This window comes from Hippocampus guttulatus, chromosome 13 (assembly GCF_054856545.1).
Source record: "Hippocampus guttulatus isolate MCC_2025c chromosome 13, RoL_Hgut_1.0, whole genome shotgun sequence".
Classification (NCBI taxonomy): domain Eukaryota; kingdom Metazoa; phylum Chordata; class Actinopteri; order Syngnathiformes; family Syngnathidae; genus Hippocampus; species Hippocampus guttulatus.
This window is the reverse complement of record NC_141273.1, coordinates 1,276,780-1,303,572: the sequence shown is the minus strand read 5'-3', so window position 1 is coordinate 1,303,572 and position 26,793 is coordinate 1,276,780. Positions and strand designations below refer to the sequence as shown.

The 26,793-nt window shown below is 44.3% G+C and overlaps 1 protein-coding gene and 1 long non-coding RNA gene across 5 annotated transcripts; one reads left to right on the top strand and one right to left on the bottom strand.

The window, feature by feature from the left end:
* Positions 1-7,680, bottom strand: LOC147195673 (uncharacterized). The gene is made up of 3 exons (XR_015102622.1): positions 7,567-7,680; positions 6,062-6,712; positions 1-3,899 (listed from the first exon to the last, which is right to left on the bottom strand). It is a non-coding gene; the product is annotated as an uncharacterized LOC147195673 (long non-coding RNA).
* On the top strand, positions 6,408-25,323 carry rab11fip5a (RAB11 family interacting protein 5a (class I)). 4 transcript variants are annotated; one of them, XM_086126719.1, is made up of 8 exons: positions 9,926-10,022; positions 11,991-12,025; positions 12,632-12,689; positions 12,776-13,152; positions 14,177-14,621; positions 15,331-18,618; positions 20,287-20,398; positions 21,165-25,323. In XM_086126719.1, the coding sequence occupies exons 4-8, from the start codon at positions 12,792-12,794 to the stop codon at positions 21,420-21,422; spliced, it is 4,464 nt and encodes a 1,487-aa protein (XP_085982845.1). In that variant the 5' UTR covers positions 9,926-10,022; positions 11,991-12,025; positions 12,632-12,689; positions 12,776-12,791; the 3' UTR covers positions 21,423-25,323. The 4 variants fall into 4 exon arrangements, with proteins under 4 accessions (XP_085982842.1, XP_085982846.1, XP_085982844.1 ...); XM_086126720.1 differs by lacking the exons at positions 9,926-10,022; positions 11,991-12,025 and adding an exon at positions 6,663-6,742; XM_086126718.1 differs by lacking the exon at positions 11,991-12,025 and having other exon boundaries at positions 9,890-10,022.
* The last annotated feature ends 1,470 nt before the right edge of the window (positions 25,324-26,793 follow it).

Here is a 26,793-nt window from a genome sequence, read left to right as displayed (position 1 = left end):
AGCAACGTGCTATTCATTCAGCTCAGAGTGGCCATGAAGACTAAAGTTAGCAAAGAAGACAGCTAATGTTAGCATTAGCTTTATAGTACCATTTTCAATTGAATTTGGGAGGAAAATGTATTTTAGGAGAACATGGTTAAAAGCGACATCACCTCACAAGCATAAAAATGTATTTTTAAGGAATTCCTCAGAGAAATTTTTGAGAAGTCATTCATTTTTATTTTTCGAGAAAAGTCACAATTCTATGAGATCAAAGAGATTTTTCATATATAACAAATCTTATTCACTGAAAATTAAGTGGCTTCTTTTCAACCAAATATCAGAATCTTTCGCAAATTTCTCTAGACACCAAAATCTATGAAAAGAAAGCATGTTCCCCCCCAAAAATCATCCATTTTAAGGTGCAAGTTGTAATTTTACGAGATTTTTGGGAGGCACGACAGAAACCGCAATGTGACAAGACTATATTGAGACAAATGTTACAAATTTATGAACGAGATGATTCCCCCCCCCCATTGTAAAAATATACTCATCTCGTAAAAGCAACAATTTGAAAAAAAGAAAATGTTTAAACAACTCAACCACAGTAGTCGCAAGCTATGATGACTTGAAACACAAAAAAAATGCAATGAATCTCAATCCCAGCATCTGTATTCATAATGTTGGCCATTTATCAGGCTCAATACCCAAATGCGCGTTCACCACCGAGCTCGGCGGTCCATGCGGGGGTCAACGAGAAAACAAGGACATGGTCTTGGGGTCTTCACAAATCCTCACTTTATACAAGCAGCAGGAGAAAAGACCCTCGTGGGAAATAATCAACGACAAACACTCAATTGCGGGGGGCTTACGGCGGACTCCCGCAACCCCCTCCCTCATGTCCCTTGGGGTGGGGGGGGGGAACATCAAATAGGACCAAAGGACACTGCTAGTTTGAGGGGGTTATCGGGAGAGAGGCTGGCTGGGGGGGGGGGGGTCTTCCTCTGGTATGGGCTCCTTGGTTTTGTTGCGCCATATTAAATCGGTCAACCCCTCTCGGAGCGCCCACCACTTATGTCTTCAGTTGTCATGTCGTGTGTGTACCTAATCAAGTGGCTCCCTGGTTTACCTAATAGAACGACAGGGGAGACGAAGGCAATGTAGACAGATTAAGAATAGATTAACCGATGATAGACTCAGACAGACAGAAGGATCTCAAAGAGATATACCGGTGTGTAGTATAGAACTAGCCCAAAATTGTTGCAGGACAAAAAAAAAAAAAAAAAAGAAAGTTATAATTAAATAATTATTTTAAAAATAGGAAAATCAAGGATGTGCAATTAATCGCAATTCAATTACTGTAGCATTATATCTACGCATTTGATACACTTGATAGATGTTAACACAGGCCAAAGTCAATCGTCATGAGCCTAGAAACTGGGCGTCTTGCCCCTTTTTTTAGTCTTCTTGACAGTTTACAGTGAACAACTGTGACGTCGGCTCGAGGAAAATGTTAAGTGAAACATAAATTGACATAAATGTCAAGCCTTAGCTGTTTCAAAGGGAAAGAAGGCCTTTTCGCGATCTTTTCATATGCTTATTAGATCGTCAGTGCTAATTTAGCAGCATTGCTATGCTAATACGCAATGCTCTGTCCACCACCAACAGGTGGCGGTACACACACAGTTATGACCCCTAATGTTTCTTTCTGCTCTTGAGATTTTTTTTTTCTGGTGGCTGCTCGAGGGATGATTGACAGCTGGCCGGAGGTCCTCAGACCGTCGTTTAGCAGCTAATTAAAACGTAAAGTAGACAAAGCGCGCCTAAACCTCCTGACAAAAGACCAAGCTTCTTCTTGGTCTTCTGCACAGCTGCTAAAGCAAACGAGACATGAGACACGGAGGAATGACTCCAACAACACAAACACGTTCAGCCGCCACAGCTGTTCCAGGGCGCAGAGCTGCCCTCAGTGGCCTGGCGCCATCACAGGCCGCTGCTGCGTTCAGGGCCCCCTCAGAAATAGCTACGCTGTAGATACTGGATCGAATATCAATTTCATTACATATCGGCTATAGTTGAAAGGTAAATATTGATACAACAAAATATGATCTGCGATATCATATGTAGAGGTTATGGTCTTTCTGTGCGGAGCTTGTATGTTCTCGCCGTGCCTGCGTGGGTCTTCTCCGGGGTCGCTGGTTTCCTCCCACAATCCAAAAACATTCATGTCGCTGTGATATATTGTCCCGAAGTGTGATTGTGAGTGTGGAAAATTTGTTTGTCGATGTGTGCCCTGCAATTGACTAGCAATATATATATATATATATATTTATATATGTATATATACACACACACACACACACACACACGCACACACACACATACACACATGTCCGTCCGTGTCTGTCGAAGCTCACGTCGTTCTCTGTACCCTTGGATAAAGGTCGATGGAATCCGTTCGATGGTATCGTAAATTCCATTTTTCCTGTTGGCACCTGAATGCATCAGGTGATTATTGCTTTGCTGCTGCTTTGTGGCTTCTGGCGCTGAGTTAATCTCCTCCGCCTCGATAACGCGCGAGCACACACACACACACACACACACACACACACACACACACACACAACACTTTCTCCTGATCACCAGGCCAATTATTGACATTTAATTGGCTGGTGGGAGCAATTTTATCACATGCAAAAATAAAGTCGCTTTTGATACGTACTGTTTTTTTCAATGGTCCTTTCCCATGGAAATCCACTGGATATAAAAAGTTGCCTTGACAAAAACATCAACCACAAAAAGCACCTGTTCTCTATGTGCTTTATGAGCCCCGCGAGATACCTGATCTTATCGCCGCAACCTAAATATTTACATACATATGACGCCCAGTAAGACCAATCAGACCACGAAGGCAGCTGCTCACTCAGTCTACATTTATGTTTCCATCACACCAAGTGAGGATCAGCGTCTCGACAGCTCAAAATCAAGCACGGATTGACGCTGTGACGGCAGACTTGAATTAAAAGACTTGACGGCAAATTGGCAAACTTTGCCACCCACCCACAAAAACAAAAGTACAGTTCTTTGCGACTCATGCATGCCCATCCGTGTAGCAAATGAGTTTCAAATTTGATCGCGATTGGACGAAGTCTCCACGACAACCCCCGTCGTTTGAAGGACACCTGAAAATGGCAAAAACATGAGTTAGAATGGCCACTTTAACCACAGTGACAGACTTCTTGTCTTTTTTCAGGTATGACTCATGGAAACTTTTTTGTGGGTCTTCTCACGATAGACATGTCGACCAAATTTCATCATGCTAAGTGCAAAAGTAGCTGTTTGTCATGATGGTGGGTGGGACTTTTGGTGTTGCTGTCAAATGCTTGGGAAGCACCGACCTATGGAAAAGCCTTTTCTATGATTTTAAAACTAAATTATCTCTCTCGCTCTAAAACAAAGTGGGGGGTTTTTTTTTTGTTTTGTTTTGGGGTTTTTTGGTGTGGGCTACCATCCGCAGCTGTCTCGGGACATACCGAGGACAGGAGCGTTTCATTACGAGAGTCGGGGGTGAGAAAGTGAGCCCTGATTAGCTTTCTAATTAGCCACTTTAAACTCTAAGTAGGCCATTTGCACTCTGCACTCCTATCTCTATTTCTCTTGGCTCTCTCTTTGTGTGTGTGTGTGTGGGGGGGGGCCAGCTGCTTTCTCGTCTTCATTGGCGTGCGTGTGTGCATGAGGTTTAGCCTCGGTTACGTCACAGCTGCGCCATGCAGATCGGGGTCCCGATGAGGGGATGATTGACAGGCGGCCTCCCGGAATAGAAGCCAAGGCAGGCCTCGGAGCGCTGGCTCGTCGGTGTCGGAATCTCTGCGCCGTCCCGGCGATTGGACGGGACCGAGTTGCTAATGAGGCAGATTAGCCTGTCAAAGGAGACATTTTTGCCAGTCTCAGGGTGGGGGGCCTCTTTAGTCCACTCAAGTCTCTCTCGACAAGTCAACGGGTCAACACTGACTGACGTGTCAAATGTTCCATTTGACACGGTGGAAACGTTTGGCAGAAGTCGCAACTTTTGAAGGAATGATGGAACTAGTGTGTAAAGTTAGTTCTGAAGAAGACCCCGGTTAGTGGAGGTCTCGGAACAATTTGGACAAAGTTCTGAACAGATTGGAAATGATTGATTCCAGGATCCCCAAAGTACAAAGAACTAGTTCAGTCCAGGAAAATAAAAACATAGCTGACTGGATACGATAAGTTCCAATAAGTACAAAGAACTAAAAAGTTCTTCGTGGCTTATTTGAACCTCTACCCCCAGAATAGGAACTTTTGGACCCTGATGTGTTTGAAAGGTGGGAACTTTTGTCTGAATTAAGGTCAGGGGAAATGGAACGGGGGCCAACAGAGGTTCCGCAGTTTTACTGGAAACCAAAAATTCCCAGAACTCTAAATTCAATTTTGGGGTAATTGATCAGGTTCAAATGAAGACCCCGCTGGAGGGGGTGCATTCTTTTGAGAGATACAGGAACCTTTCAAGCTTAAAGGCAAAGTCTGTCACTCTGAATTTATCTGCTAGGAATGTTTGTGGGGGTTTTTTTTTTTTTTTTGGTACTTCCAGGAACTACTGTATATGTAATGCAAACTAAAAGTTTAGAATACTTTGGGTGTAACTCCCTTATGGTTTTCTGATTTCCATCGCTGGAACTTTGCCCAGAGCGACTAACATTTGCAGCACAATTGCCAGTCGGACCACGGGAACTATTGTCTCAATTTGGTTGCGGTGTATTTTACTTTGAATAAAATTCCATCAAAGTCAAAATTGCCTCAATTATTTCCACAAAGTCTCCGTGTGATTTCATTTCAGACCGGGAAAGGTCAGATGTTTTTTTTTTTTTTTTTAAATGCTCGTTAACTGACGCCACTCCTGTGTTTTCTCGCCTCGCACAGAAACTCATTTTATTTCATTTACTTCCAAAACTCATTTAAATTAAATGAACTCCCTGCCAGTTCACTGCTATTGCTGGGGTTTTTTTTTTTCATTATGTGACCACTGCGGACACAGAGATTATGTGTTCCGGACATGACATGACAGTTTTTTTTTAATTGCCACAATATAGAGTCAACAAAACAAAATGCTATTTAGGGGCCACAAAATACTAAATAGTCTTCTTTGGGTGTTTGTATTATACTGCCCCCAAGTGGGCAAGGCGCTCCCTGAGAGGAGCAGCACGATACCCATTCAAGTGAAGCATAAAAAGCACAATAAATAATATTATTGCGGGCAATTTTACTCATAAAAGAATTAATTGCGCATTTTTGGGGGGGGGGTGGCTGGTATTAATTAATGGCATTTCCATTCAAACTGAACATGGTGAATTTCAATTGTTGAATTTGCTGTCGTCACCTAAATGGAACATCTCAAGTGCTTCTGTCAAAATGCCCCCCCCCCCCCATTTCCTGTAGACACACTTGAGCAAACATGGGCAACAGCAGAGCAAAGTTCTACGAGTGTCGGCCCATATCAAGACATTTTTCTCACTTTGACACCGAAAAATCCTGTCAGACAAGCGGCGCAACTGGTCAAGCGCTGACAAGTTCCTAAAAAGGCACATGACGTTAGCTAATGCAACCACCTTCCTTTTGTGTTCCTCCACACATTTCTCATTGAACAATCAAAGAATGTCGAAGATAAATTCCCCAAAGTACTTCACGCAACACGTTCTGAAATCACTTGTCGTCTTAGTTAGCAGAAGTGATTTTAGCATCTTAATAATCAACCAATGAGTTATCCCCATGTAGAATAACCGTAGAATTTTCAAGATTATCCCCAAAACTGCAACAAACAAAGATTAAAAAAAAAAAAGATGAACTTTGTGAAACCCACAATAGGTAAATTTGCAGGATGTTCCAAAATGACCCAAGACGTTAGCTAGCACCACAGCCTCGATTTTGTAGACTTTCTTTTGTGTGTTTATTATGTTAAAATAATCACAGATGCTACGTTGAAATGACTATAATGTAGCGTTACGATCACAAGTTTCATTTTGGGGATTTTGATTAAAATGTTTAGCATTGGATGATCGTGTACCTTATGAAGTGCACGTGCTGCTGCGGGACCCGGAAGTGGAGCATCGGATGGCGGAGGAGTTGGAGGGGGAGGAGGAGGAGGATGATGAGGGCGGATGGAGAAGGCGTGACGTCGCTGCCCGCAGAGAGGCCCACTCCTCGGCCGGCCGGGTGGCAGACGAGCAAACAACAGAAGCGGCGGGGGGAAACGAAGAATAGCCGCCCGGCCACGCGAGCTCCACCCCGCACGGTGGATGTGAAAGAAGAGAGGGGAGAGGAGGAGGAGTGCTTGAGGTGGGGGACACGCCAGCCACCTCCACCAGGCTCCACACACGGTGGGACGAGGAGGGGAGGGGGCCGGTGGGGACATGGAGCAGCCATGGGTGCCCACGCACGTCCAGGTGACGGTGCTCCGAGGCAGGGGTCTGCGGGGCAAGGGCAAGCACGGCACCAGCGACGTGTACGCCGTCATCCAGCTGGCCAAGGAGAAGTACTCGACGTGCGTGGCGGAAAAGACCACCGAGCCCGAGTGGCGCGAGGAGTGCTGCTTCGAGCTGCAGCCCGGCGTCCTGGAGACGGACGGCGGCCCGGAGCTCGTCCTCACCGTCATGCACCGCGCCGTTATCGGGCTCGACGTGTTCCTGGGCCAGGCGCTGATCCAGCTGCGGAAGCTCTTCCACGAGAGCCGGGGCGTGAAAAATCAGTACGTAACATTGCTTTTTTTTTCTCCCACTTTCCGTGAACGCATCACGGCTCTCCTCATCTCGCTTTGGGGATGTCAACCTATTGCTGCTGCATCGACACACCCTCACACCAGCATCCCCCCCCACCCCCCCCCACCCCACAAAATTCGGTACCTTCTAGAAGCTTCTAGAACACACACCCGTTTGTTTTTGTTGATGTTGTGTTAACTGTTTCCCCAGAGGGATTATGCCGTGTCCCCTGTCCCAATTCCAGGGATTATCTAACAGTTTGGTGGTCCCTCTTGACCAAAAGCTTTATTTTTTTTTTGAAGCACGGTGTTTAGCACACACACCAAGTGAAAATGCTTGAGGCCTTTGCAGAGGTTCCTCCCTTGTCCAGTCCGTTGTTTTTGTTTACATGTCCCATCATGGCGCTCAGACATATCTCTTAATACCATTACGAAAAAATAATTTGGGCACAACATTGAAATAATGAAGTTGACAGAAGTCACTGAAAAGCAGGGGGTGGTGTCCAAAGTCAGGATCAGGGGGCCAGTTTGCAGCCCCCAGCCTGTTTAATTTATTTTGGTACGCAAAACATACTGACAAACCGACATGCCAAAATTCACGTTGATCAGTGAAACTCGTTAGGGATGGGGGCGCTAATTTTGTGACAGATTGCAGAAAAGTAACTCAATATGTTCGTTTATATTTTGCTTCGATTCAAATTCGAAATCACTATTGTTCATTACCACGTGAGACATTTTTTTTAAAGCCTGAACACACACAAGGGAATCAAAATGGCACTCCTTAGGGGCCATTTTACGGGCCACGGCCTACTTACTTTATTTAGGTATGAGAAAACAAAATGGATGACGTGCTGTTCAACTTCAGGCGTGGGTTCTTCGGACCTTTTCATGCATCTCGTCGTGATGGGCCTGCCCAACAACTTTCACATCGCTCAGTGAAACTGGTGGTTTATTATTGCTCACAGTTGGAGACATTTCGAAAACCAAATGAAACGCCACATCCTGGGCGTCTTGACAGACCTGCTAGTCAAATTGAGCTTTAAATCTGGTGGGCAGAGGCGTAACACTCCACAGTCTTTTGTGTGTGTGGGGGGGGGGTGCGTGTGCATGTGCGTGTGTGTGTGTGTGTCTCCATGTTTACTTTTCACTCGACTCCGCTTGTGTTGTGTGGAAGAGACTCGGACTTCTGGTCACTCCACAGCGTTGTGTGCGTCCATGTTTATATTCCAGTCGACTTTATCAGTTTATCAGCGTCTAGAACTAATCTACCGTGGGAGATGGAGGGGCTTGTGACTTCCTGTTTTTGAGAGATGGGGAAGCAGATGTGTTGTTACGCTCTGCAGCTCCTGGAACATTTATTAAAAAAAGAAAAGAATTTAAAAAAGGACAACAAAAGGCGCACAGAAGACGCCCCCAGCAGGGCAGGCTAACTTGGGTGCTTCTGCGTGGGCAAAGTGGTGATGTGCTGCACTGTCTGTTTTTAGGCCTCACGGTCACTGGCGCATTTCTACACTTGAGCTGCATTTCTGCCGTCTGTGTGCGAGGAATGCTGATGCTAAAGTAACACTAACAGCAAAGCAGTTTGCTTCTTCACGTTGTTTTATCACAAGGTCAGAAGAGGCGTGCTAACCTAAGCTAAAGATAAGATAACCTTTATTTGTCCCACACTGGGGTTATCTTATCTTATCTTATCTACTGTTAGCATGTGACATTTAGCTTAAGTTAGCACGCCTCTTCTTACCTTATTATAAAACAACATGAAAAGGCAAGATGAATAGCTACGTGTAGTACATGTACTCTATCATCACCAGTGAAGAAAGCTAAACTCTGCGCTAGATATTAGCTACCAAATGCTAACTCAATAAGCTTCAGCTAATGCCTGTTTGTGTTTAGTAGAACCAAAACCCGTTAGTGGCTACGTCCTACGTTGCTCATCCTCTGTCGCAAATGGATTTCAAACTATTTTTAATTCAGCGCTGGACTAGTCTTCCCCTAATTATAGTTGAGCTTTTCGGCCTTTTTGATATCATTCCTTAGTCAGTAGAATGGAATGATCAAGGCTCGTGTGTCTTGGTAGCTGCATATTAAACAGTAGCCTCTTGCAACAGCAACAGTTTTTGTTCTTAAGAAAAACACGTTTAATCAGATTCTGAATGCTTCTTGGAAAGGAGCAGGAAGTAGGCCATGAAGAGAAAAGTCCCAAGTCGGCCACTGCGTTAGGAATGTGAACTCCACCTTGGCTGAGGGGAGTTACTGCGCTTCTATTGTTGAAGGGGAAACTTGAGTCCACGCCTCGCACAGTACTCCTCTAGGCTGAAGAACTCCTCAAACACATTTAAAAAAAAAATATATATATATATATATATATATATATATATATATGCAGTCACAAATTAGGCCTGTCGCAGATTCATCAAAAGTGAGCTTTTATTTTCAAAAAGTATATTTGATATTCTTGTAAGCCACTGTGACATCATGCACCACTCTTAAAATGAAAGGTTGGGAGTTAGGAGATCAGTGGGTTACAGTTAAAATTTTAATTAAATAGGGTTAGGGCTTGGGTTTAAGGGATTAGGGGTGGTGGCCATTGGGGTTTAGGTCTTGGGTAGGGTGAGAGTGAGGGTTAGGGTTCGTGCTGGAGTTACTGAGTTAGTCGGCGGGTTGGGTTTAGGGTCGATGGTTGGGGTTAAATTCGAGTTACAATTAGGGGGTTGGGGGTTCGGGTTATATTTTCAATTGTTTTGGAAATAGAACAAGGTTAATTTAGTTTTGGTAAGGCTGGGGATAGAGCTGGTGTTGAACCGATGGCTTCAAGTCAGGGTAGGTTTAGGGCTGGGTTGGTGGTATAAGTAAATTTGTGTCAAGAGTCGGTTTAGCAGGTTAGGGCAGGGCTCGGTGGATAAAGGTTAGGAAAGGGCAAAGGTTAGGGTTTAGGGTAGGACTTGGGAGGTTGAGAAATTTGAGGGATTCAGGATAGGTTGGATTTGAGGATTAGTTAGGGCTTAAGGTGCAAATAGGATAGGGTATAAGATAGCTTCCTATTAAGGTTCACAATGTAGTCTTCCAGTTATGCTAGTAGGTGTTGGTTGTCAAGTGGCTTTCGAATGCGTCTGCGCATTCCAGTTCTGTGTGTTTGACTCCACCTCCGAGCAGATAATTGTTTTCTCTGGCATTCTTCACTGTGTGTGCGTGTGTATCGATGTGTTCGTGCCAGTGTGAGCAAAGTACTGAAATGGAGGTCAACGTTAGGACAGGATAATATCCCCGACTGGTATTGTATTACTTACAAATTTGTCTCTTTTCTTTGAAGTTGATCCTTTCCAGGATGCTCCAAATGGGACTTATTTTGCCAAGAGAGATCATAGGTCAAAGAAAATGTTATGTCATCACTTATCACTTATGTCATCCAGGTGAACGAGACATGCTAACAATATGGTTGAAGTATGCCGTATTAAAAGCTAAACGGTAGCACACTTAACTTCTTTAAAGCTAAATACCACATGCAATCGGAGAAGTGGGATGTTGTTAGTTAGGTGTGTGCCTAAAGCCTGATTTCAAGGGCCGGCGATCTAGGTGTGCTAACCTGTTAGTCAACTCTGGTGAGCGATTTGGTGTTTGATGAAGCGCGTAACTTTTCGCTTCTCTCTAGCATCTAAGCTAATGGTGTATGTTTGTCTGCTAATCTCTCCAATTTTAGCATGGTTCACACTCACCATTAGCCCATGGTGTCAAGTGAAAAGCTAAATCGTCGCATGCTAACTCGCTAACATGGAAATAATTTGCTAGATGTACTTGATTTATTGGGTGACGGGGAATTATGGGACATGCGTCGTATCCTTATGTGCAAGGTGCTTGCCGGCAGTTGTGTTCTTTACTCAATCAGGTTAACCTGTTGGTTAACCTATATTGTTAACCTATATTGCGTAGGAGGCTAACAATATGCGACTCATCACAAGCGCACCCTGTGTGAGAAGTTAAAGAGTAGTATGCTCTCTCTTGAAGTTAACTCATTCACTCCCAAAGACGTTTTTAAACGTCTTTTCAGACTTGGTCCAGAATTGGCTGGTACTGAATGAGTTAAATGTCCCATGCTAGGCGTTTACAAGATAATTTAAGCTTAATTGACACGGTGCTGTGACGAGGTATTATCTGTTCGTTTTGCGTTAGTTAGCTTGCGATCTGAAGTTGCTAACAGCTGATCATTTTTTCAGTTTTGCAGCCATTTTTTAATCACCAAATCTGTAGGCATTATCAACAAGTTGACAAAGTGTATTTCATTCATTCCATTTTTTTTCTTTTTAATGAGCTTTTTGGCCATTTTGATCACATTCCAATGTTAGCAGGACAAGTTAACTCATCTTAGATCCAGAAGTAGGCTGTAATTAATGTATTTTGGATGCACTTTGTTCATTTGTGTGGGGGTTTTTTGTACAAATGTTGGTCACATTCTCTATTTTAGTCATATTTTCAAATGTAAATATTTTTTTACATGCATTTTTGTATAAAGATGTAAGTGGTATGTAACTTAAACTAAAGCATCATCAAAACCATCAAAAGATTCTTTAGACTGATTAATATCCTCTCTTGTAGTTATTACATACAAAGATGAGAAAAAAGGAAAAAATTCAGATGTTTGTCCATTTTTGTAGGTTTGTTTTTACAGTTTGGTTTTAAATGTTTGACTTGTGATGTAATCCTACAGATCACTGACCGTTCTCAACTTTTTATAGAGATGTAAATGGCATGGTTGTGGACAGAAAAGAACCCCCCGCCCAAAAAAAAGCACCAGCTCTCGGTTTTGTTTCTTGTTTTTTGTGCTTATAAAAGCGGGGACTTTCTTTGTGTTTCCAGTGAGTCAACCTCTCACTCTGTACCTTCCACTGCAATATTTCTTGTTCTTCCACACTAATCTCATCCAAGCACACACACTGATCATGCCATCGTTCACGTTGTATTTATTTTTATCGTGCAAGTTGGCATTTAACCCGAACTTTGCTTTGTGAACCATTGGAAATTGTGAACGTCTTCGATTGGGGGCTAATTTTTCTTGGGTATGTTTTTTTTCTTTATGAGGTGAAAGTATAAGATTAATTCCATGGCATGCACCTATCAAAAAAAAAAACTCTCGCAACACAGTAAATGTGTGACTTGATTACATTGCGTGCAAGTGTGTGTGTGTGTGTGTGTGTGTTTTTCAGTTGATAATTTTGATCTGTTGTGCTTATTTCTCTTGTGCAAGGTGGCAGTCTTCGTGAATAAGCTTTATACATTGAGGTATTATGGGATGTCTAGCCAGACACACACACACTCACAAGGGTGCTGCTTGGCTGGATTAGCCTCATTCAAATTTACAATACACTCATTCACTTTAGTCAGTGACCCACTTTAAAGTTCTGCTTCGAAAATGTGCACAGTGGCAGAGAAGCTAAAGACAATTGTGATTTACACTGTAGTAAGACTTGCTACTTTTTTCTAGTTACAAACCGTTACTTTGTCAATGTTTATTGCTCTGTGTTATGAGCGAAAACTTATTCAGATGCCCCGCCGCTCCAGTGAAGTGACGTAATTTATTTAGTTATTTATTTTTAAAGCAAAAGAGTGCCACACTCGAAGCAACCCTTTCAGCTGTTTATTGAACAGCACCAACAGCCAAACACACAAATGCAACATGAAAACACTCACAAGGAGCATGGGGCAGATGTTATCTGTTCCATGAGATGGTTGCCAAAGTCATACTTTTTAGTGCTTTGGCCTGAGCCCCAAAAAGTTTTTTCAGCCAATCATGAAGGATAGCGCCCCCGCCCCACAAAAGCCCCGCCCAAACCCAAATTCACAGTTGCTGCCGTCACTGCAATGGCGTTTCTGTATGTGTATCTCCAGGTGGTACCGACTCAACTCCAAGACCGGCAAGAAGGAGAAGGAGCGAGGCGACATTCAAGTCAGTGTCCAGTTCACGCGTAACAACCTGACGGCTAGCATGTATGACCTGGTCATGAAGGACAAAGGGGGCGCTTCCACTTTCAGCAAGCTGAAGGAGCGGATGAGGGGCAAGAGGCGATCCAGTGAAGACGACTTGACCTCGGCGCCCGGTGCCGCCCTACCCGGGGGCACCGGCCCGCTGTGCCGCATGCGCCAACGTCTGCCCAGCGACGGGGGCGGCGAGGAGGACTACGAGGATGACGAGGGCGGCGAGGTGAGGCGCAGTAAGATGAGGACCTTCTTCCTGCGAGGCAAGCTGAGGAAGTCGTCGGACACGCGCTCGAGTACGTCGTTGGGCTCCGAGAGCAGCGAATCATCGTCGCGCGGGGGAAGTCTCAGTCCCACGGCCGGCATCAGCGTGGTGGTCTCCGACCTGTCCAACTCGCCCAGCAACAGCAGCAACCTGACGGCCGACAGCCCAGGTGATACAGACGCAGAACAGACTTGGCAGATTGTTGACATACGGTGGTACCTCTACTTACGAAATTAATTGGTTCTGGAAGAAATTTCTTAACTGGAAAATTTTGTAAGTACAGACGCGTTTTCCATGTGAATGCCCTAATCTGTTCCAAGCCCCCCTAAAAGTCAGACATAAATGTTTTCTAAGAATAAAGAATAAAAATGATGGTCATCTAACTTTTAACTGCATCCTCATCGTTTTTTGCCCTCTTTAGTTCAGGTTTTTGCCTGACCTTTTGTAAATAACTGATCCAAGGACGTTTGCTTTTGTCCGCTTTGAACAATCAAACATTACACCCAAGTCGAATATTTTCAACTTCCCAGTCCTCTTGACTATAACGCAAGACTCCAGTGGGATAAATCAGCAATATGCCCCAGTGAGGTATTGAAAACTTTGCAACTGACTTGAATAGGGCCAATGTTGGATTCAGTGAAACTGAAGATGTGAAAATGATGCTAGTGCTGCATTCAGGAAAACCCTGAAGTTCTCTTTCTCTCTCTCGAGTCTTAGACTCTGTCTAAGAAAGCCGAGGAACCTTTAAGTATCCCATTTGGGCTGAATGGTTAAAAAAAAAAGAAAAAGAAATCCAATATAAGTGGGTTTTCTGTGCCATTGAGTGGCATCTTTATACCAAGCAACCAAATTCAACTCCAGGCGCTTCATTTCGTCAGGCCATAGCCTTATCAAATCGGAAAAACGTGCTCTGCTGCCATTTTGTAGGGCAATGTCAAACCTTTGTGGGTGAGTGTCAGTCACTCACGGATTTTTGCGACTTGCGAGATTCATCCGTATCCCCGACGAATGTGTGGAGGTTCACTCCATCCAACTTGGGGCTAATGATGCAGTCAAAACTAGGAAGGTTTAAATCTCCCACTCTGGCTACGAGGTGGCATTTGAACAGACAGGGAAGTTTCGTATAATAATAATAATAAAAATAGATTTCCAGTGTTTTCTCATGACCTTGTTTGCCTCTTGTCATCATCTAGATCACACAGCAGACACGTCACCCAAGTTGTCTCCCCTGCACTGTGACTTTAGTGATGAGATCAGTGAAATCACCATAGCCGTGCCTCAGCTCCCCGCGGGTGTCAACGGAACGCACAAGCCGCAGCCCCGGGATCAGGCCTCGGCAGTCCCGGAGACTTCTTTAGGCCTGGGGCACCTGGAGAAGTCTTTGCCTCTCTCAGTCTCGTTACAGAACCTTCGCCCACGGGCCTCCGCCGAGCCCCTGCACGGCACTGTGGGCGACGGACGACGCTGGTCTTTCGACAAGGCCGGCGAGGAGGAGAGCGCCGCCATCGCAGCGGCCATGGAGAAAAAAGGCCCTATACCGGGCAGAGAAGATCAGGTTGAAGAAGACGAACAATACTCTGGCACTGAGGGAAAACACAAAGGATGGTTCGGGTCCAAGGAGTCGCACAGTAAACCCAGGTGAGTCTTCCGATCTATACCAGGGTGGGCCTTGCGTTTGCTACCTGAGCCTTCTGAGGGCATTGACCTGTCTCATTCCAACTCCTACCCCCACCAATATGTCCCAATTATAGACCGCTTCAGTACTACAAAATAACAACGCATTGGGCCATGTACATCATCCGGAGCGGTTCACAATCAATATTTATCTTACGTGACAGAAACATTGAAAAAATGTTGAAAAAAATACACATTACACTCACGAATGATCCTACTTTTTAAGTGTATTGTGTTTTTATCGTCAAAGTTACCCTCAGACCAACCAGAGGACAGAAAAAAATATGCTGACATCAGTGCCATGAGGATGAATTTCAAATCTGATCTGATCTGGAACAGTCCCATTGCGAATGTTTTACATTTCATGGTCCACCACTACGGATCCTGCGGAAGGCCCTGGGCAGATTAGCTTGACATGGCAGTAGAAAGAGACTGAATTAGCATAAGACAAAAAAGAAAATCCAACATCCACATGTACAGCGAGCAGTCCAGCCAAGAATAACTCTCTAACATGAATAAAATAATCATCACAAATCCTGCCCCGATGGTTCTCCCCGGTACTTACAGGAGATCAGATTGAGTGTAAGAGCGAAAGCCTTTGCGAGGCCTTAAGGTCAGTTCAGTGTGAACCACCTGCACTTAACCAGAGGACTGTGTTCGCTTCCTTCCACAGCCCGGTGGCACCTCTTAAACTAGATCTCACCCCTGAGTCACCCCTTAACCAACTGCACAACTCTAACCCCTTCTGTCCCTCACCACCCATGTCACCCAGCAACCCTTTCCTCAGCGACCCTTTCTGCGATAAGTCGCTTCCCCCTCTGCCCTTTCTTTCCAATTCCCGGCCTCCCATAGAGCAACTCTTTCCAAAGCCAAGTCAGCCGGTAACCCAGACTTGGGACAGTCAGACTACCGAAGGCCATGTCACTGGCTTGATCACCATTGCGTCTCCAACTTTCATGGGTCAGACAATCCCCTTAAGCAAGATGTTTTCAAACCCCTTTACATCTGCAGAGGAACCGCAACGTGATACAGGATGGGACAATTCCTTTGATGAGTTTGCCCATTGCAGGCTGCAAGGGCCGAAAGACCAAACGTCTGACAGCTTGGCCAGCACCCATCAGCGGGAACTTGGCAGTGATGAAAGGAATGATTCCCTGAATACCAAAGGTATCACATTGAGCAACTACATGGGAAACTGCAGTCGCCTGCCCTATCTGGAACCAATCCCGGAGGATTCAAGTTTAGAGGACTGTAACGAAGTCTTTCACACTTCCGCCATCTCTGCGGAATCTCGTCCTCACCCCGAATGGCATGAAGCTAACAGCACCACTAACATGCCTCCCTGCTTTTTGGACCCAGCTGGTTCATCGGGTATCGTTAGTTCAGCTGAAGATGATTTCCCCTCCCGTTTTTCATATTCGGCATCAGAAAGGTTCTCAGCATGTTCCTCGGATGAAACTAAGCTGCAGAATATTGAGCGGGTCGGTCCAACCTCGGAGATCTTGGCCCAAACAAGTATCAGTCCAAAGGGTTCTAGATATACAGATGAGCTTTTGACTGATGAAGCCCAAGAAACTGTGATTCAGAATGAAGATTCGGAGCAGTCATTCGTCTTCCCACCACCACCGACCATGTCTCCCGCAATGATGACTGATTCAGAAGCTGCAGACATGCAGACGTCAGAGAACCTGGATCTTCAGCCAAAGTCCAACTTCATTCCGCAGTCTGACAACAATAATGATGGGGTACCTCAAGGTGAATTCTCTGTACAACCTCCTCTCTACGGCCGCACCTCCTCCCCAGGCACTGGCCATTCCTCGTCCTTTGAGGACCCGGCAGTGCCGGAGCATTGCTGGCAGTCTCCGGTACCCTTCAGGGATTTTGGAGATCTTGACCAGAGTACCAACAGCTTTGTCCAAAGCATCCACGTGGCCGCTGACTCACAGTACTACCAAAATTGCAGCTCTCTACCGCCCTCGGAATATTCTGGGATTTCCAAATCAGCTGAGAACTCAACCTTCTGCGGGGAGTTAGGACAGATTCGGGAAGCCATCGTTGCTTCAGTTAGTCCAGATGAACCAACCAGCTTTTCTGACCACTGGGCTTTGATGCCGGAAAACAGACCAGAGACTGGTGAAACAGGTTTCACCGCGAAGAACGACAGGAGTTGTCAAGTTCTCCCTGCAACAGACATGTTTCTGAATCCTGTTGAAGGCAATGAATTCAGAGCTGTCGATGTCGAGATTGTAAAAAACCCTCCACCACAACTCCCCGAAATATCCCAGAGCGCCGGGAGCTTTCTCCAAAGCCTCAATGGCAACTTACAGTTCCACCAAAAGCAGTATGGCATATCAGAGCCACCAGGGGCACTAGATTCAGAGAAATCTAGCTTTTTTGGGGAACCAGTAGAGATTTCGGAATACCGGCTGTCATTGGTAATGGCAGACAGACCAGATATTTTTGAGCCGGGTTTCTCAGCAGGGGACGACGAGAGTCCTCAAGTTCTGTCTGTAACTCATACAGACTCTTATCAGAAGCCCACTGGTGACAATCAGTCCGCTGATCTCAGTGGTTTGCTTTTGAAAAACATTCCACCACAACTCCTCAAAATTTCCCAGGGTACCAGGAGCTTTCTCCAAAATCTCGACAGCAACTTGGACTACCCCCAAAACCATAACGGTATACACGAGCCCACTGAGAGGATTGATTTAGAGAAATTTACCTTTTCGAGAGAGCTCGGCACGATTCCGGAACCCACCTGTATTTCAGTGATCCCTGAGGCTTCTTCCAGTGGACCAAACAACTGGGGAGACTCATTTTCTTTGGTGACAGAGAACAGAGCAGATACTTGTGAGCCAGATTTCACAGAACCCTGTGACTTAGGCTTCACAGCTAGGAATGATGGGAGTTTTCAAGTTATCCCTGTGACTCCTACGGCTTCCTATCCGAATGCCGTTGAGGGCGATCAGTTCACCGATCTCAATGACGTGTTTGTGAACAAACCTTTGCCAGAACTCTCTTATATTTCCCAGAGCACTGGGAGCTTTCCCCAAAGTCTCGACGGCAACTTGCAGGACCATAATGGCGTTTCCATACTCCCTGAGAGTGTCATCTCAAAGAACTCCTCCTCCTGTGCGGAGCTAGAAGAGACAGACAGACCAGATACTCATGTGCCAGGTTTCACCGACGCTTGTGATTCAACTTTCACAGAAAGGGACGATGGGGCTTCTCAAGTTCTCTTTGCAACATCAACAGACTCAAATCCCAAGCCTGTCAAGGGCGATCAGGTCACTGCTTTCGATGACATGTTGCTGAAAAACCCTCCGCCACGACTTCCCCAAATTTTCCAGAGAACAATGAGCGTTCCGTCATTCCTCTTATCTGAAAACCGCCATGGCGTATCCAAGTCCGCTGAGAGGCGACCCTCGGAGAACTCCACCTCCTTTGGGGAGGTTCCAGAAGACACTGGTTCTTCACTGAGCCGTAGGAGTTCGACAAGCGGATCATACGTTAACACGCACATCACCGACTGGTTGACTCAAGTGATGAAGGACAGACTAGATACAGGTTTCACTGGAGGTGATCACAGGAGTTCCCAAGTTCTCCCCGCAACTCCAGTAGACTCGAAAGCCGACGAGGTTCTTGATAACGCGATTGTGCAAAACCCGCTGCCGCAACACCCCGCATTAAACCGCAGTCATTCCGAGAGCACGCTGGCTTTCGAGTTGGACAAGACCCTTACACTCTCCTTCTGGAACGAGTCCTGCGCCCCCCAGGCGTCATACGCAAGTCCGGCCTCCCCCTCCCTTTCAACAGCCTCCGCCCCTCCACTAACCCGTCAAAGTAGTTGCTTCCCCTCTTTCCTGTCCTCCCTTTCGAATGCCTTGCCGCCGTCCACCACAACCAACCTTCAGGAGGCACAGGAATGCCAGCAGCAGCACGCCGCCCATCAGGAACGCAGGTGAGGTTGCCCGTTCAGGTGGGGGACCCCCCCCCCCCTTCCAGTTTTCCAGACTTTTCTGGCTCTTTCAGCTGCTCCCACCTGCTTCTTCCTTTGTGCCGTCGACTCTGGAGGGGATCCTCTTGGTGATGGTGGTGTGACCTTCTGGTTTTTTTATCTCTCAGTTAACACACGCGCACTAATCCTGCCGGGACTTCCTCCATGGGTATCGTGTGTGTGTGTGTGTGTGTGTGTGTGTGTGTGTGTGTGTGTGTGTGTGTGTGCGTGTGCCCTTTCTCCGTAGTAATGGGAGGGGAAACACTGCCTCGGGCCAATTAGCAGTTATTATTTTGCCCTCCGATTTCTAACACAACCCCTCGCCCCCACCTCCACTCTTTCTCATTGTGCCTCACACAAACACACATACCTCCCCCCTCCTCACAGGACCCGTTCTCACACATTTTTTGCCCCCCCCCATCCCCCCTGAAAAGTGTTGTTGTGTCACCGATAGCGTTTCCTTTTCAACCTGGGGTAATGGCGCACTTCTTCACACCTTTCTACTTGTTTTGCACAAAGGCATGCAATTAAAACGACTTTGGGCTCATTTAACTTTTAATTTTCACCGCTTTGAGGAGGTGGACCTGCCCAACGTTCTTCTCCTGGCAATCGTTCTCAGATTGTGTAAAGTTCGAACTGTCTGGTATCATCCTGGAGGACTCTGTGATTGCGCAATATTAAAAAAAAAAGTCATCCCAATACACAATTGGAACAATATGAAAGGTTAACTGTATTTGTTCACGGGGTAGCTTGTGGCTGTCCGTGACATAACAGGTTTCATGCGGAGCGTACTGGGTTCCCCCTGGACCTCCGTATCGTAACCTGCACCGAAAAACCCGAATATAAATGCCAAGTGGGCAACTTTGCAACAAAGGACCGAATTGAGGAAATTCGAGAATATTGTTTTTGCATTTGTATGGCTCAAGATATTTGAGATGAATGTTTTTAAAAGTGGAAATTTTCATCAATCTTTTTTTTTTAATCACACACAAATGATTTTAATGAGTCTACATTATTACAGAGACTCTTAAATTATATAACTGTTCAGTAAATCGTTTCATGTGTACTTTTTCTTAGAATATCCGCTCAAAAATGTGTGAAATTTCTCCTAAATGTTTGCAAAATTCTAAACATTTAGAGACATTTGCCACAAAAAGATCACCACAAATCTCCGCAATTTTCCTAAAAGGACAAAATGTTCACAATTTTCCTCAAACAATTTTAAACGTAAAAAAATTGACAAAACCTTTACAGATTTCCGCAAAAATCAACATGCTCTTAAATATTTCTACGTCACCCCAAAAAAAATATTCCTCAAAATATATAATAATGAAATGCATAAAAATGTATTATATTTGTCTTTTGTTAAAAATCTTAAAAATAACAAAAGCCTCACCATTGTTTTAAATTCTACCAATTTTTCATTCAATTATCAAGAATGGTTAAAAAAAAAACACGGGGGTGCATGAAAATGGAGGACATCGCCAACTAATGGCCTGGCATGCATACGACACCATCCGCTTTTCCAGGGCCTTGAACGTCTGCAGCCGCCCCGTGGATGGCACGCAGGCCGAGTCCCGTAAAGCCTGCGAGCTTGTTTTAACACGACCTCTTTGTGACGTTCCCTCGCAGCCCCCATCCGGTGCGGCCCCTGAGCGGCGGCCCGCTGGCTGAAGGCCGCTCGGTCCTGGAGAAGATCAAGTCCAGCATCCACCCTGGCAGGAGCAGCCAGACCGGCGAGAAGGTCAAATTCAATCCCTCTGACTTTTTTCCCCTATGCAGTGCATTTGCAAAATAATCTGTGCTTCACTTTTGCATTCCTCAAAATGAGACATGAAAACATTTTTTTTTTCAGCATTAAAAAAAAAAAAAAACTTTCCTGACAAAATCCAGCCCTAAAAAGCAACCTCAGATTGCAATCAAAGAAAATATCAAAAGTGCCACATAACAGCTATGCCATTGTAAAAATGTTTTTAAGCTAGTTTCGAGAATGAAACAACTGCTCAGATGTCAGAGATGTCACAAAAGCCCCAAAATGTTTGCCTCAAAGTCAGTGTTCTGTTCGATACGTTTCCGTTTCCACAAAACGATTTGTTGTTTCTGGGAGAAACAGCTGCGTTTTGTAAAACCGATCTTTGTGTGACGGCTGATGACCAAACAACAGGAAAAGTTCGAATCAAACCTAAGAATCAAACAGAAGAGACTCTGTTCTTTCGTTCGGTAGATTTTGGTGTACTCAAAGGACACAATATTCTGCTGGTCTAGAGAAATCTGTCAAAATACTCCATAAGGGCTGGCAAAATGGGGTCGGCTGCGCAGAAAACAGCCGATAGTGAATGAGTAAAAATCTGAAAACGTTTTTTTCACACGGTTATCATGAGCTATCGTGTGTGTGTGTAGACTTTTGGTGGGGGAAAAAATGTGTTTATAAAATGTTGAAATTAGGCTGAAAAAGCAGTCTCGCTGACCGAATTTGGTGGAAAAAAATGGAATCTGCCTTCTGTCCCCAGATCCTGACGGAGGGCGCCGGCTCGTACTACCACCTGACCCACAATGAGCTGATCGGTCTTCTTGTGCGGCGCGAGGCAGAGCTGGAGCGGCAGAAGGCGGAGTTTCAGCAGCAGCGTGCCCTGCTGGCCAAACGGGAGGTGGAGCTGTGCAAGCTGAAGCCGCAGGTCCGCGACCTGGAGGACTACATTGACACGCTTCTGGTGCGCATCATGGAGCAGAAGCCCACCCTCCTGCAGGTGCGATCCAGGCTCAAATGACGGCGAGGCTTGGATACCCCGACGCATTTTGAGTCTTTTCACCGCTACGCTGTCACGTTTTGATGCTGGCGTTTTGCAGGGGTTCTCAAACTCTCTGGGTCCGGGGATCCCTTTGCGGGAAGAATGTTGATGCCCCTCCCTCCCACCCCGAATCAGCAACGAGCCCCAATATGCCATAGGAATGAGCGCGTGGAACCCCGTTGCACTTTAAAATGTACCACCCTGTAGTGAAATTGCACCCCGTGTTTCGAGATACGCATTCCAGGATTTTTCGGGCTGATACCGACCTTATTTTTCATTATCGGGTTTCGCCGAGGCTGCCGATACCAGCCACCGATACTTGAGTCAAAGAAAACCTGATATCCACGAATTTGGTTCTGTACTGCGGCAGGCTGACACTTTGGGGACTCGTCATTGTGTCGGAAAGAAAGCTTTTGATCGCAATGTTTTGTCATCGTGTGAAATGAAAATGTAGTTGTCGGAATCACAAGAGGTATCGATACTTGGTATCAGTGAGTACTTAAGGGTGAAGAAAAAAGTGGTGTTGGACATTCCTAATATTTATGATCGGGAACGTGACCAATTTTAAGAGGAAAAATATGCGTCACGTTAAGGAATCAAATTCATATTTTGGAAAGGAAAACCATTCCTAATCGTAAGGAGACCCAAGTCCTACGAGAACAAAGTCACATTTTTCCAAGATGAAGTCCCAAATAAATTATGATATTAAATTTAGTGAGGCAAGACATTTTTTATTAACTTTTATTAAAAAAATAAATAAACAGGGTTCTTCTTGAAAAATATGGATTTTATTCTTAACAATATGACTGTTATATCTGTAACTATACGCTTTTTGTTTGAGCAAAAAAGAGACTTTATTGAAGCGGGCATGTCAGATTGACGTGATGATATGTCATAATCATCTCTGAGCTTCCAAAGTGAAGCAGGGAAAAGTAATTGGTTCATTGTTTCCTTTGATTGTTGCGTGCTAAGCCCTCTTCGAAATGACTCCACCCAAAAACTTTTCCCCAGAGCCAGCCAGTTTGAGAACCACTGGATTTGAGATGCTGACGTTTTACGATTGTCCTAGCTAGACCTCAGGTTGCTTTCAGATCACCCGCCAGGTTTGGTTGCTTTTAAAATGGTGGGCATGTGAGCACCCATCTTGTTGGATGCTGACTTGGAAAGGAGAAAAAAAACTGTCAATATGCACCCTTTTTTTTTTTCACTTTCATCATAAACTGCTGGACATTTTTACAGCGGTGTGGAACACGACAACTGGAGACAGTAAAAGTTGACGGCTTCAACTTCGCTTAATTTTTATGCAGGTAAAAAAGTTGTCGGGACACCGAGCACTTAAATGGGCTAAATACATGAGAAAATAATTTGTTTTTTTTTTCCCCGAATATTATTTGCAATCGAAGTTACGTCTGATTTGTTTTAAAATTTCAAAAAGGGACATTTTTAGGCTCCGTTCAATATTAGGACCACCCGTGCAGCTCTATTTTCAGAAAATTACCTTTTATTTCCCTGAAAAACGTTGATTTTGGGGGTAGAAGGCTTTCACCTAATTCGGAAAAGGCCTAATACTTGAAAAAAAGTCCTAATTATTAAAAAAAAAAAATCCTTTTCAGTGGGGCTCCAACATTCCTTGCTAGCCTGTTAGCAGACGCACTCACGAACGTAGGTGGATTGTAATTGCTCTTCATTTGCTAGGCTACTTGTTAGGCAGAATTCACGGGGCTCAGTTCGAAGTGCCCTTTAGGCCAATGGAAGGTCATTAGTACGATCAGTCGGTTGTTTGAAGAAGGGAATGACTCCAAATATAGCATTGTTAGCCGAATTTATACATCTCAATTTCACCGGTGAAAAGCTGCTTTGTATTAAATAGAAAATGTGTAACGGAAAAGTCTGTATGTCTGGTTGGAATCATAAAGATTGTTTCTTTTTTCCACAAGTTCTCACTTGTTGCGCACTGACGAAAAACAGACGCAAGAGCTTGCCGTTGTAATCATTTGGTGAGGTGATGCTATGCTTCGCTAGTCTATGCTAGCTCTCCACGTTTGAAAAGTGCTCTTAGCCAGCGAGTGTTTTAACCTTACTCCTCATTGTGTATCCTTCATTGTTGTTGTTGTTGTTGCTGTTTTTTTTTTGTGGGCATGTGAGACGCTAAGCTAACTGGCCCATGATAGCATCGCTAGCTGTGGCCACGCCCACAGCTGCTTCTCAACGTCTAGAAGACATTTAAGCATACAGTGTGTATCCATTTGCCAAATACGTCTGTGTTGTTTCTGTTTGAATTGTTTTTGGAGGGGGGGTTAATTTTTATTTATTTTTTATGGGCACTTCGACTAATAAAATGCGCTGTCGTTAAGGTCGGGTTCTCAAACATTCTAGGGGAGAGAATGTTTTTCCAGGACCCCTCAAATAATCCTAATGCCAATAAAACATAACTAAATTCCACAAAAATGAAGAAACCAAAAAGGGAGGGGAAAAAAAGTTTGAAAGTTATGAGATAATATCATGTGTCTCCGCCTGTTGATATAATCCAGACATGGAGCCCCAGTGTGAGAGCCACTGGTTTCGCTTACGGCACAACAATGATGTAACGTAACAACACTCCCATCCTCACAATATGACTCCTGCCAGCGGTAGTAGACGACGTAGGCCGCATCGCACTTGCGCTTTGACGCCGCCACAAGTAGACGTATAGTAGACACGATTCTGCACAAAATACTTGCAGTGCATCCGGAAGGTTTTTGCAGCACTTCAACTTTTTTCACATTTTGTTATGTTACCGTTCGAGGTGCAAAAATTGGACCTCCAGCCTCTCGAGTAAATATTCTTCGTAATTGATAAATCGGGGAAAAAAAATCCATCTATTATCTGAGCAGCTACCCTCATTGACAAATACCAAATCATGAATTAAGCTGCAGCTTTACTGCCTGATTGTTGATTTTTAATTTCTTTAAAAATTCTTAACACAGTGCGTCATTTTTTGCAAATTTTGCGAAACTTGGAGAAATGTGTTTTATTGTGCCAGATTGATTGGTCAATAGACAACGTCGATTAAGTTGGCAGCAGAATGGGTGCAATCAAAAAAATGGTGTGTTTTTCCCCTGTATATGTTGTAGCGGTTGAACCTATTGATCAACCAGCGGATGAGTCTGCATCTACGTTTAAAGCTTGGTGTTGATTAATCACGAATTTAGTTTATGTTCTCGAGTCTTCCAGTCGGTCAGTTCAAAGAGGATTTACGACTTGCCTTTCGAGCATGGTGAACAAATACTTTTTTTTCCCCCCGGTTTTTGCTTCTATGCCTGTTTGTCGAAACACTGTATCTCTCGACGTGACACCGCTAAGTGGCACAATAAAGGTTGGGGACCGTTGCACTGTGCTGATAAAATATCAATGACATTATTGATTCATCAAATTCGAATTGACTCGCATCACATTAAAGTCGACGACAAAAAAAAAAAAAAAAGGTTATTTGTTCAACCCCTAGTATGGTGCAAGATTTGGTGTTCATCGACGGTGCAGTACTTCTTGAAGCTACATCAGGTTGAAAGGGGAGTGTCGAGTCACAGCCATTTTCAGGTCTTTCCCAATTCCAGATTTGAGCGGGGCTAACAATAAGCCCAAAAAAGGAATGAGCCAACTACATAACAAAAGGCAGACAAAGCTGTGATGTGCTTTCAAAGCTTTCCAGATGCACTGTTAAACCACGTCTTCCATTTTTTGAAAGCTTTTTATTCAGCCGAATGTATTTTGTCATGACCGGTGCAGGCCTCTTCAGGCCCGCGTGTCGGAAAGGAACGTTTACAAGCCGTGATGATGCAATTCTGTTTCACACAATTTTGTATATTTAATAAAGACTATTTAGTGTATCTTCCTCACTGTATCTTTCTCTGTGCTGTGTCTTTTCTCATGTTTTGTTACCGTATACTCGGTTCTCAAGCGCAATTACAGCCACACGGGTCAGAACATTGTCTTGACAGGAAATACCATCGTATCACATTTAAATTTGAATTTATAAATACGTTTGTAGAATATGACAAAAATCACTAAGGGGATAAAGAAGTGTTCCTGGCTGCTCTTTAAAAAAAGAACTCCGCATGTTATCACAATAAACTAACTTATTTGTCCCTAATAACTGTTAGTTTGGTGAATAGCCAAATGCTTCACTACCCATAATGCACCTCGCCATTGTGAAGGCAGCCTAAACTGAAAATATTAAGTGAATAGTATTACCGAACAGTTTTTTAATACGCAGTAATATGACCTAATATTCTAGTTGTCAATGAAAATCGCCACGTTTCTTTTAAATGTAGTCGGAAACCTCCCGGTAAAACCGATTGGCAACAGCAGTGTGTTAACAACCACATTACCCACAATGCACATTGGTGAGAAGGTTTTTTTTTTTCGGTGACAAAACTAAAATTGTTGCCAAACGACGATTTTGTTCGTCACCAAAACAGTAGTAGTCATAGAACATGACAATAGTTTGGCAGGATGTTCAACTACCGGTAGGCGTCGTTGGAACGAGCCAAATATTCACGTTAGCTTGGATATGGAGGAAGAACCACTGATAAACCGAGTCCAATGAAAATCCAGGTCGAGGAATTACTTAACCAGAATGCACTTCGGTAGCGCGCCTTTCTTCAGATTCAACAAACGAATATGGATTTAAAAACACGGGATTATTTTGACAGAAGAGGAAAATACTTTACCTTCTATTTGTGACACGTCCCATTCGGAGCAGGTAATATTTGACAGTGAAAATGTTGGTAGCAATCGCTATGCAATACATAATGCCATAGGTGTAGTGTTTAGTCCTTGGGTGTCTTGAAAGACTTTAATAAACTGAGAATTAAAGAACAGACCCAAGACATTGATGTTTATAATTGAATAAGCACGGAATTATTCCAACCACATGTACAATTTTATCTGGTAAACAAGATGAATATGCTATTAGAAGTATTAATTGGATTTGTCCTGCTAATCACGGCCCTTTAAAACTCAAAGGGATGACCTAGCATTTTTTTTTCCAAACACATCCATATGTTGACATAGTTACAGAACAGATTTGCATCCAAATTAGCAGTTGCTGCAATTAAACTCAAGTTAAGGACGGGTGGCAGCGGCTCAGCGCTCCGAAATGATTCCTTATGCTGCGTTATTAATAATAATAATCATGATTCGAGGGACGTTGCTGGCACCGTCATTATGGAATTTAATTGCAAATGGTGAGAGCTGATTTGGGTTCCTGACAGAGGGTGGCAGGAAACAGTTTGTCAGAAGCACTAATGAGCAGGCGCCACCTGGTGTGTGGAAACATCTGCCTGCCGCTAATATGACAATGATAGGATAT